At 38.5% G+C, this 12,858-nt stretch overlaps 1 protein-coding gene across 2 annotated transcripts in view; it reads left to right on the top strand.

The window, feature by feature from the left end:
- Positions 1–12,858, top strand: part of GMDS (GDP-mannose 4,6-dehydratase) — a 408,259-nt gene that overhangs the window by 174,817 nt on the left and 220,584 nt on the right. For both annotated transcript variants that reach the window (XM_085052052.1, XM_085052051.1), the window contains exon 7: positions 9,946–10,073. In XM_085052052.1, coding sequence (XP_084908178.1) covers positions 9,946–10,073 — 128 coding nt within the window. The remainder of the gene's footprint in view (positions 1–9,945; positions 10,074–12,858) is intronic.

Raw genomic sequence — 12,858 nt, 5'->3', positions numbered from 1 at the left:
TTCAGTGAAACAGTGCCAATTTATCTTGCCAGAAAGCTGAGTTTTCTGTGTTTATTGCTGCATATTTATTTTTAATATTAATTACACTAGAGAAACTCTATTCTCACAGAGGAAGAATTCAGGAGTGGGATTCAGTTTCAGTGGCAACATTAGTAAAAAGGAATATTCACTGAAATGTGTGTACATTTCAAAAAGCTGTTAGAATTTTACTCACCGGTTGCATTCAAATTATTTTCTTATTAAGTAAGTGTGCATTTCTTTTTTTGGTGCCTTATTCATTTTAGATTGAAAATTAGCAATATGCCCAGGCGTTGTCCCAGAGGGGGTTTTCTCTCAGCAATGGTTTTTATGCAACCTCCTGACATACCCTTTCTGCCTGTGGGAGAGCTGCCGCTCTGTCTGGTAGCATTTCCAGTTCGCAGCTTGGGTGTGGAAGCCATAGCACCCTTGCTTAACTTCAGGGTCCTCTGAGAGTGATCACATCCTGCACTGCAGTAAGGACATAGCTTTTATGGGAAGTTTAAGCAACCAGCAGTAACTGCAGCTAGGTGCAATAATGTTTTTATTGGCTTTCTGAATAGAGGAGGTCAACACAGCTAGACCAAACATGGCCAAGTCCTTTGGACCAGAAGGGACATGCTGTCTTTGTTGGCTTGTGGTCTTCCTGGTGTACTGTCATCTTGTCTCTGCCTTTTCACCCTATTATCTTCTTAAACTCTTAGGACTTGGGGGCTTGCTTTAGGGTTGGCTTCCTCCTGCTCCTATTCCACACAATCAATTGAGGCTTCTTGACAGGAATCTGTTGTCAAAATACTGCATTTCAGGGTTGTTGCTTTGGTTTTATCCAAAATAATGCCATCCAGGGTTGTCCTGTTCTGTCATCAGCAGAACCACTTGTCCCTATGCAGAAGCAGAGCTTGGGAAATGGGTTCAGCAGGGGCAGGCAGAACAGGATGAGAGCTCTGTGAGCTGATCTCATAGCCTGGGTTGCACACCAGCTTGACTGCATGCCACAGCACACACAGAGTTATTTTGGCTCTTACACCTGAGCCATGCGTTTACTTGATTAGTCTGTTATGTCTGAAAGGGTGTCTGTAGCTGGAAGATTTCATCCTTGTAACTGTAGATCTTTGCAAGTGATGATCTGTATGTTGACTTGTTGGGATCATCACTGGTGTTGGAGATGTATTTCTCACCACATCCTAGCTGAGAATCCAACTATTAATAACATGGAACATGGAAGGAAATGTAGTGCCTCTCATTTTATGTACCTTGTTCAAGTCCTAGGAAAAATATGTATTTGCAGAAGTTGAGATTTCTTTTTTTTTTGCTTCCCTCCAGTTCTCACTGGCCCTCACCTTGTTACTTCTTGATGAGCTCTTTGCACATGGCTGTTTCCAGCTCCCTGGAAAAATGATTCATCTGTGTTTCAGGACCCTCTCTTGGTGATTCCCTTGGTAGAAAAGGGTGGTTTAGTAAAATTGAAACACATTTACCAAATAATGTATTGAGGGCCTAAAGGGTGCCTTGAGGACTACCACTGTCGCAAAGCTAACCAGCAGAAAGTCCTAGGAGAAAAATAGTTGAGCAACAAAGCTCCAAAGGGAGGCACATGGATTAGGAACATCTTGAGTTATACTGTATAAGTGTCAAACCCGTCTAGCACTGCTTTATTAGTTTGTGTGGGAGGCAAAGTTTCAAATAAGTCACTTGGCTGTAGCCAGACCGTTTCTCTCACTCCAAGAAAATACATCAGCACTGACTCAGCAAATTTGCCACTGTGACTGGTTTCAGGGCTAGCTCTTATTACAGTCTTTAACCTACAGTAAAAGTAAAGGAAAATTCTTTTTCCCCTGACTTGAAGTGAAATGATCATTTTATACTCCAGAAATTTGCACATTAAAAGTTAGCACAATTATGGGTGCACAGAAAGTCATGGAAGGCCTGTGCAAAACTTTGTTTACATCATGACCCACCACAAACTGATGTGCCAGCCATCTGGAGAGGTTGAGAGACCAACCAGATTTAGTCCCTCAGAGGTCAGAAGGTCCAAGAAACTGTATTAGTCAGTCATGTGTCACCAGGTAAGATTAAAAGCCTTGCCTGCTTCATCTCAAGAGAGTGCAAGGGTAAAGGCTGAACGTCTCAGCTTGAACCATCAAACAGCAACTTTTTTGATGTGCTACTGGTTGCTGAGAGGATGGAGGAGGGGAAAGACAGAAAAGGAAAGGGGTGTTAAATTTAAGAGCACGAATGTCTGAACTTTGATAGCCATTTGACAAGGGAAGTTAAAATCGGAGTTTTGTGCAAGTTGCCTAAGACTGCAGGATAATTCCATTTTGTACAAGTGCTGGATTTTCCTTTTGGTTGCATACATTTCTAGCTATTGTAGCACCAATTCAGCAAAGCATGTACTTAACTCCAGTTGTTTACATAGGCTTTAACAATATAAAGAGTCTGTACTGATGGGCAAGCACACCCATGTTTACCCACAGCTCATACATGCAAGGGCTTGCCTGATTCTGTGACAGCTGAAATGAGAGGTTTAATTCAACAACCTTAGTTGTACAATTTAATCAGAGTGGCTAAAGACATTTACCTTTGTTTTAGAGTAGTGTATATGAACTGCAATTAAAAAAATCAAAGTGAATAGTTTGGAGCAAAAGGTTAAGTTTTCTGTAAGCGAAACGCTGCTCTGTTTATGTAAGTGCCATTAACAACATAAACTTGGGAACAGGAATAACACTTTTCCATATTGTTTTCAGTATTAATGTTTGGGTTTTCCTTTATAAGAATCTTTGATGCCTCACCTTTTCCTGTTCAGTGTACAGTTCCTGAGGGGAAAATATTTTAATTTAAGAAATATTGTATGGAGGAAATATACTAAAATAGCACCTTTTGACCAACAGTTATTGCTGGTATGTCACCCGCTCCTTTTAACAATCACATATGATAGGTAATTAGTCCCAAATATTGGTATTTCTAATGTGAAATCTTATAACTTTGTGTTACACCATACACGTGCAGATTGTCTGCTAATCAAACATCATTTTTTCAGTCACTTTAGAGATCTGCTGCTGTATAGTCATAGAAATTATCTTGTCACTGTTTTCCGGGAGGTGGAAACCTTTATCTGTTTGTATGCAAAACAGTCATGAAAAGTCCAAAGCCCTGATGGCAGATGCCCAGTGGAGGGTTAGCTGAATCACTGAATCACTGGGGAGCATGGCTTGTGCTGTGACAAACACCACCTCTGATTCTCATCCTCTGGCCGTGGTTGGGTCATCTCTTCCCCTCCTTCTGTGCACCTTTTTTAACAGGGCCTGCTAGTTGTTCCCTCAGGTAAGCGTTGTGCTATCTTTTCAACCACTGGGAAAAAGAAAAATTTTCCTACTCTCTGTGCTCCATCCACATTTCTGTACCCTGTTGAGAGACAAGATTGTCTGTCACTCTCATTTTCCACTCAGATTATAAAAATTACTCATTTGTGTTCCCTCCATGCATAGGTCAATGCCCTCCTGTTGCCTTCAGCTGTCCAAATGTTCTGTGTGCAGGTGGATGACAGGGGCAGAGGTGCTCTTGGGTTGAAGAGCATCAGCCCCCTCCACTGTGCTGCCCTCCCCTGCTGATTCCCACCTCTCCAGGTCTTTACCTTCTGCCTTAACCTCCTCATTTTTGAAATGTAAAAGTAGTAGTGCATTTTCCATTACCTAAAGAATGGGCACCCAAGGAATTGGTACCGCATATCTGCTGAAAACAGATGTGCTGATGGAAAATAGGGCCAGTCAGAATTAGTGCATTTTGGCACTGGAAAGGTTAAAACTTGTATCAATGTATTATAAAACAAAATAATTCCATGAATATGCTGATTGATGTCTTTGTTAGCAGTGTTTAAAGGGATTACTACAACATCATTTTATTTAAATCACACGTTTCAAAGTAGTGCCAAATGAGGGTCACTTGATAAGGAGGGACAATTTTATCCTCATGTTACAGGGCCATTGCTTTCAGTCTGGGTTCTGTTACATAATTGTTTCCCAGGGGGTTGATGAAGAATAAACTTTTAAAAAAAATATTATCAGTAGCTTTATCTTTCCTGTTTAGAGAAAGATACATGCCCATTGGAAAATAGCATGTAAAGTGAAAATGTTTGAAAAACATTGCAAATATATTAAAAATCTGAGAAAACCACTACCATTAATGTGCTTTTAAAATTTTAAAGGACAGAGAAAAAGATTGAACATATTATGATGGAACAAAGTATTTCCAGCTATGCTGTACAGGATTAAAATGTAAGGATTAAAGCACTATATCTCGTGTTTCAGGAAATAAAATGATTTATTGCCCCAGTCAGGAAGATGTTTCCCATGCATGACTTTACAAGGAATTGCTTATGAATCATATCACCCTCATTTAATACATATTTCATTTGAAAAAATCTGATTGTGGACTTTATGGCAAGCTCATCCAAAGGTAGCTGTACTTGCTGAGTAAAATTTGTAGGATATTATGACAAGCAGAAGGAAAAAAATCACTTTTAACAATAATTTTCCCTTTGTTTCCAAAAAGTCAAGTTTCTACTTTGTACAATTGCTGTTGTGAGAACAATCTGTTTTTTTAAATTGAGAATGGATTCCCAATTTAAATGCATGAATGTTTAACATACACTAGGTAGCTTCTCTACTAGTTTTACCAAAATGCAATACTGTATCAGCTGTTTTGATCAAGACACAGTTTAAAATTCCATTTAAACCCAAAACATGGAAGGTTAATTATATAACTTGATTTTTCATTTGGTTTACAGTGACATAAATCTATTTGCTTCGGAATCATTGTTATTGATTTTCATCAGTATAAGGAGACTCGGGGTTTCCTTTCTTAGAAAATCTGGGTGTTGCTTTGTTTTTTCATTTCAGCTTGTTACAAAAAAATGGAAAAGGTTCTCATAGAATGGAAATGATGAGCAGTGTGGATTTTCAGGCAATCAAAACATTTTAATGATCTCATTAAATGTGTCATTTACAACATATATATGATAAAAGAAATATGTTCCTCTGGGTTAGTAGAAGTGCTGGCTACACAATGTGTTTGAACATGTTAGGCTTCCACTAGAATCTATGCCAGAATTGCAGAAACCTGGAGAAGAAAACCCAAAATTTCAACCTTTTTCTTGTGTCAGTGTCTTCAGAGACAGAAACATTTTTATCATATTTTATGAAAAATGAAGAAAAAAGGTGTTATGAGAACTTGATGGATTGTTCTAGGACTGCATCTCAGTTGACAGATAAGTACTGCTATTGAATTCTCTAAGACTGGTTGTTATTCTATTATATTACTAGAGTTAATTATGGATTTTATTAGGCATGCAACAACTAGTGTTTTACAGGGAGAGGAGTCCTCCTAAGACCACGGTTTTATCATTAGTGGGGTTTTGTATCTAGTCTTGAGAACTTAGAAAATCAGGGTTCTTGAAAAGAAACAGATACTACAATAGTGGCTGTTAAAGCTGCTTCATCCATTTGGCAGCCTCTTCTACACCACGGATTCCAGAGAAAAACACCTACTTCTAACAGTTTACTGATGATGCACAAAGGGTGAAACTCCAGTGCTGGTAAAAGAAATGGGGTACTGATGCAGAAAATAAGATTTTTTTTTCCTGTCTCGGGGCAATACAGCTTTGGAACTGTAGGTGCATTGAGACCATGCATCCTAAAGCAGTAGTTTTGAATATGTGTTAATGAGAGATGGGTCCAGCTTTCAGAACTGCATCTTTGCCAGATGTAGACAGCATCCTTCTCGGACGGGTGAGCTGTTTTCCACCCTGAGCCAGGCAGTGCAATGGGCGACAGGCCTGGGCTGGAGAGCCAAAGCTATTGCATTATACCTCTGCTATTTCATTTTATTGTAGTATTGTTCATGCAGTGTTTTGCTGACATGTTATGTTTTACAGATCAGGTCTGCTTGATGAGGAGCCCTTGCTTTAAATCCTGCCTAGGATAAATCGGGTTTGTAAATCGGACCCTATGGTTCCTATTGGAATGCTAATGATCTCAAAGGGAGGGCTTGGGTTTTGAAAACAAATCTAAGCTAATGCCCAGGGTTCCTGAAAGAGCTGTTAATATAGTGAAAACTCATGTTAAAGGCCCCTTTTAAAATGTAAGAACTTGTCAGACCCTGCTTAACTAGGGCTGTTTGGAACAGCTGAAATGACACTCCAAAGCATCCTTTGCTATGTCTAGCCACATCCCTTCTGCCTGGCCACATCTCTAATGCTGCACTGCAGCAATTCCAGTGCTGCCAATAGCAACACAAACCTGAGCATAATGTGGCCCATGATGGTTTGGATGTATTCACTGCATGGATAACTATGCAAGGCAGTTAGCCGAGCGTGCTTGGCCCTACCAACAGCAAGAACAACTCTTCTCTGGGTTACTGTAGGATAGTGAGCTCCCAAACCTATGGCACCCTCACACATTTTGAAAAAGTGTTCAAATAAGTCAAAATACATCAACCATATAACAGAGTTTGCAACACTCCACATTTATTCGTACTAGGTGTGAGCTATGAGGTATGTTTAACAAAACCTCTCTGATCTAAGGAAGCAGTGCAGAGCCAGAGGACAAATGTGGGACTCTGACACCTCTCTTTCCCAGTAGTCTAAGGTAGTTCCTGTCACTACCACCAACACGTTTCTAGGTGAATTAGTAAGGTTAGCAGCGTAACAAATTCAGTGTTATTCACCTTAGCTGCTGCATCTGAAAATCAACATAAAGAGTGAAGTGGTTAACACACCGTCGGCTTTGATGCTTCTCTTCCTGGCACTGAGTGGCCATTTTATGGAGATAAATGCTCTTGTAGTTTCAACATCAGCAAGTCTTCACTACCTCCTGCGGAAGAAGGAAACTAACCATTTCTGTGCCTCAAAAGGTGCTTTGTACTCAGTTGTACAAAGATATGTGTAGCACTCTGCCTAGACCTTTTAGATAGAACTGATCGTGAGGAAAAAGACATTACTTCTGCTAAATTTCAGACCAAAGCAAGATTTCATAGCCAAATTGCAAACCTCTAGGATAGGGCTTTTTAGTGGAAATGCTGACATAGCCTTAACTATTTTGTATGACTCTAGCAGGCAACAGCTTAAATTCTAGTTACAATGTGCCTTTAAAGCATGGGATCAAACATAGAGTGTAATGGGATATTTTAAGATACTGTGTTTGAAGAGAATCAGTACTTAAACATTATTTATGAACCATATCATTTAAATGCTTCTGAAATGTGCCATTCAGTTCTTGGGTGCATGAAAACATTTTCTAGTTGCGTTTCTCACAATGAACAGTAGCATAGTTTTCTTCCACAGCTTTAATGCCACAGCACTTCCAAGTAAAGGGTTGGTATTATTTTGTGGAACCCTTACTGGAATATTTCTGGTAAACAAAGGTTTTAATTTTTCATTGTGGTGCTCTCTAGTTCTTCATTTTAGCCTTTTGAGGAATATTCTGATTTTGCTTGGAGAATATATTTGAAGATTGTTTCCAGTTAACAGTGACTCGGCTAGAAGACAGTTACTAGTATTACTAGTTACTAGTCTGCTAGTAACAACAGTTACTAGTATTTGTAGTGCTGTGCTAGACAAGTCAGCTTTTCCTTGAGCAGTATCTTTCCATATTTGAAGTTAAATTGATAGCATAAAAGTTTTTTCTCCCACACAACCTAATATGCTGCTTTTTTTGTTTTTTTATGGTGAAGAAGGGTTTGCTCCAAAAGGGAGGTTGACATTCATTACTAGTGCATGTAAAACTTGCTTTAATGCAGATGGTGACTAGAACTCTCATTGCTTTTGCTGCAAATGGGAATGCAGCGTTGAAAGCAGTTGGTTTTACTTATTAGTCAGTTGCAGCCTGGAACTTTAAACCATTTACTTTATCTTAGAAAGAAACCTGTTCCTTCAACTGTTATTTGCTGACTAAAAATGCCAACTGAAATAATTTTGGTGCATAAGGTTAGGAAGTTTCAGAACTAATCCTAGTAAGTTTTTGTAATAGGTTGAATCTGTTTTTAATTAATTAGCAATAATCTGTGTGAAGGTCTCAAAGCACTTTGATAAGTTAAAAATGGAAACAGTCTTTGGAGAGGTGCCAGTCTAAGCCAAAGAGGCTCTGTCACTGGTTTCTGTAAGCCAGAACTCCACTCCTGCCGCAAGCCTGTCCAGCCAGGAGCAGGAGAACCACAGTACTTTGCTTTCAGAAGTTGCAGCAGTAGAGTCACAATGTTGGTACTGTCCAATTTTTGAGAAATTTGCTTTGAAAAAGACTCTGGAGTATATTTTGCTTCTGAAAGTTTGCAAATCACACTGTTTAGGAAGCTTCCTTTATATATGAACACATTTTCAGGGGATATGGAAGTTACATGATTTTCATCCTTTAAAGAACAGGCGTAAATTGATGATATATCCTAAATGGCTAATAATCAGAATTGCAATTAGTTCAGCAGCTGATGAAAATTTAAATTCCATCTTAATCCTGTGGTAAGGTCTGAATTATTTAAGTCCTTCATTCCACATGGTTTTTAGAGGTGTGCTATTTTTTTTTTCTTTTAGTAGAGTCAAATGATGCAGAAAAGTACTGTAGTGCTCTTGACTTTACAGGGAAAATTAGTAGTCTGAAAAAGATACTTCATGTTATTTAATAATGTTGCAGCAACCTACTGTTTGTTTGACAGGACACAGAACATACTGAGATGCAGATCTAAAGAGCAGAGTTCCATAATGAAAAAAAACTACATGTATGCATTGAATGTATAACCTACACTACTTCAGACTTTTGAAATTTGCTAAGAGCATTTTGCAACTGCAGACATTTTCACTAACTTTCCTGTTTTTCATTTGGGTGAGGTATCATCTGTCACCACTTAATCATATCTTCTTTAAGCTATTAAAAAGGCATGTAATTTTAATTTTTGTGGCTCATTAGTGTGCAAATGCCACTGGGCTTGTTTAGCCTAAACTCCCGGTCTGAATGCAAATCCCTCTGCTTTTTAGGGATTCCAACCTGTAGCTTCAGGTTGTGGTCCACAGAGGGCTATCTCATGTTTTTTGTTGTTGGTTTGGTTTTGTTTTGTTTTGTTTTGTTTTGCCTTGCCTATTGAGGTCTTTTAACTTTGTCTTGCTCTAGACTTCAGATTAGGGAATTTATGACCACCTTTTAGAAACACAGGCATCATAATCTAAAAATTAAGATCTGAAAATAAGTAACAAAAAATATTGTTTAAAGCAAATCCACTGGGAGCAGAAATGAGTACACAAATTTTCCAAAGTAATACAGTGAACAACATTCTGAAATATGAGGAAAATAAGGTACAGTGTTCAACTGAGAAAGTTAAAATCACAAATTCATGATTTAACTGAACCTGAGGAACAAAGAATCCCAAATTACTAGAAAAGTAGAATGCATTTAGCCATTATAATTCTTTGGATAATGTGTAGTATTTGCATAGTCTCTTTTTTTTAATATTAAGAAACAAATTTATTTAGATATATACATTCCTTGAAAAAAAATTAAGAAGGAAAAAAGAAACAGCAACAGAAAACTTGAGGGTGGTCTAAGATGTCTGTCTTCTTTATGTAACCTTTTGCATTTTGTGTTTAAGAACTGACATTCCAAATGATTTTCTTTGGCTTTATGCCTGGAGTGAATACTGAGGCAGCAAATTAGGAATGCTTAAGAAGTCCCACAAAGAAAGATGTTTGCTGTGAAAGTGCAACTAATGTGACACTAGCACTGGAAGCTTCTTAGCTTGCTCAAATGATAAAAGATGGCATGAGTCTAGGTGGTGTAAGGGAGTGAGTAAAGAGTGAAAGTACCATGTGCTGAGCTACACAAAGTGTTTCCTGTGGCCAGCTATCTGCCACTGTGACTATGCTGATATTACCTTTTATTTCTGTTCCAGGGTCTAACTTTGTCACTCGAAAGATTAGCCGATCGGTAGCCAAGATTCACCTTGGACAGCTGGATTGTTTCAGCCTGGGCAATCTGGATGCTAAGAGAGACTGGGGCCATGCCAGGGACTATGTTGAGGTAAGCTCTGGGATTTTTCTGAATCATCTTCGTGGTGGGGATAATGCTTATTGCTGTAACTTCAGGTTATGGTCCACAGAGGGCTGTCTCAAGATTTTTTTTTTTTTTTTTTTTTTGGCCTCTTGAGGTCTGTTAACTTTGTCTTACTCTTGACTTCAGATTAGGGAATTTAGTAACGCAGCAGTCTACCCCAGGCATGACCTGAACAGAAAAATAAATCTTTGGGTTTACATTCCTTGCCTGAATTCCTGGGGAAGGGGTCTGACTACAATGTGGATCTATTTTAGAGTATTTCTTCTATTCTTTTGACAAATTTTTTGACCAATATTAAGTTTTCAGCAAGACGCAGTATGACCAGAAGTGAAAGATCCTGCTGGAGGCTGGTGACCTTTATTTAATAAGGCAAAAATTATGTACATATTAATGATCAAAGGTCTCTTTGGTTATACATTATAAAGAAGCATCTCAACATAGTTTTATGTATAGGTATGTAGGTATAGAAGTACATAAGCCTGCATTTAGTGTTTGAAATGTTTGTATAGTCAGGATTTGTTTCTAATTTTATTCTACCCATCTACTTAAGCAGACAAACAAACAATACCCCTGTATTGTATTACAAGGAGACATGAATGACCATGTAGGAAATATTGTCCTTTCCCCAGGAGACTTTTGTCCCCATTTTGGTGCTTAAAGATTTCCTGTGGTCATGGGACTATTTCTGTCTTTTAATAATTCCTTGCTGGGAAACCGGATTTGACTTCACCATTCATTGATGTAGTTTAAAAAGATGACAACTGTTTGTTTTGGTTTTCTATATTACAAAGTAAGAAGTATCTCAGTAGGCAAACGTCTGATTTTTATCATAGATTGAGATTTTAAAGGTAAAGTAAAAGCTGAGGTCTCAAACCTTCTTTATGATCAAAAAGAGCAAGAAAACAAAATCGTAATACCTCACTATCAACTGATGTCCTGGATGACATTAAGAAAGGTAAACAGCCATATTGCCTTGGTATCAAAAGGGTTACATCAAGCAAGCGAAGAAGGTGCTTTTTGGTAACCAGCTATAAGTGAGGTTGTGTTTGGTTCTGGGCTGCATTTGCATGTGAGATGCTAAGGACACCACGAGTGTAATGACTGTGCCTCCATGACTATGGTTTTATATTTGTGGCTACAATGTTTGTTGAAGCAGTTAAACCAGTAAACCATCCCAGTCATCTTTTTAATGCATAAAACTATGGTCATGAGTGATCATAAAATCAGTTACCAAGTCTCAACTGAAAGGAAGTAAATGATAAGTTAAATAGAATGATCTAGTTGCATGACCATAATGAATATAATTTGTTAACAGGCATTGGATATTTCATAAAGACTTCAGCTTTCTCATTCCAACACAAATGCACTAGGTCATGAATCATGGGATGAGTCCTGAAGTCTTCTTCCTTAAGGGAAATGCAAAATAACCCAGTTGTGCCTTCTGTGTTCACAGAATCACAGGATGGGTCAGGTTGGAAGGTACAACAGTGACTCATCTGGTCCAACCTTCCTGCTCAGGCAGGAGCATCCTAGAGATCATTGAACAGAATTATGTCCAGACAGTTCTTGAATATCTCCAGTGAGGGCAACTCCACAAACTCTCTGGGCAATCTGTTCCAGTGCTCTGTCATCCACACAGTAAAGAAGTTCTTCCTCATATTTAAGTGTAACTTCCTGTATATCAGTTGCTCTTCTTTGCCACTTGTCCTATTGCTTGGCACCACCAAGAGCCTGTATCTATCCTCTTGACACTGCCATCCAATACTTATAGAAATTGATGGCATGCATCCCCTCTCAGCCATCTCTTTTTGAGGTTAAACAGGCCCAACTCCCTCAGCCTATCGGGGCTGTCACTCAAACCTTTAAAATCAAAAAGGAAATGAGAACAACTCTATCCAGAAGGATGACTAGCTGTCAAGGCGTTTGGCCTCCAGAAGGAATGTGGTTGTCTGAGGTCTATGGCACAAACACATGTATTTTGTGTAAGTAGCATTCCAGGTCTTTCAGCTACACATTTTGGGCCTGTCTCAAAATCTTCTGGAAAGCATTTCTCTCTAAAATATAGTTCATCTTGGGTATTTCTCATCCCAGAGAGGTACCCCTTCGGATAATGGGAGAGTTATTATCAATTCTCTAATTCCCTGAGTATTTTGGAAATGTGGTTACAGGCAGCCTTCGAATGGCTAAAAAAATAGAGTAACTTTAAACTGGAAATAAACAATTATTTGAGGCTTTAATGGACTGGAAAGTAGGGCTTAGAGATTTAACATTGTTCAAATAAATACATAGTATGTTAGAAAGCATGGTCTTATTTACAAGCATTTGGGGAGCTTCCTTAAACATATGGCTGAACACATAGGGATATATCTTATCCTCTCCATATGTAGCTTTAAATCCCATCGATATTAATATGAGTAACACATGTGCATATAGACTAGACCATGTACTGTGTTTTCTTTCTTCTTATTTCCTTATTAGGGATAATAATAAAACCATAAATACATTCCTTTTTGTTGCTCTATGAAATATTATGGGTCAATTCCTGATCTCATGAAAGTTGATGAGCAAATTCTCATTGACTTCATGGAGAAACAGTATCCTGTATGTATTGGACTTGAGAATATCTGGTGGTTACAAGGCACAAGCAGAATTCAGGACTCTTGAGCTTTGATTTTATGAGTTCATTTGACTACCACTGTGATTTTGGGCAAACTCCTTTGCAGACAGTACATCTTGGAGGCATGTAGGTGCC

The sequence above is a fragment of the Lichenostomus cassidix genome, chromosome 2 (genome assembly GCF_008360975.1).
Source record: "Lichenostomus cassidix isolate B80296 chromosome 2, HeHo_3.0, whole genome shotgun sequence".
NCBI lineage: Eukaryota > Metazoa > Chordata > Aves > Passeriformes > Meliphagidae > Lichenostomus > Lichenostomus cassidix.
Note: the sequence above shows the minus strand (reverse complement) of the source record. Positions and strands in the feature narration are given on the sequence as shown.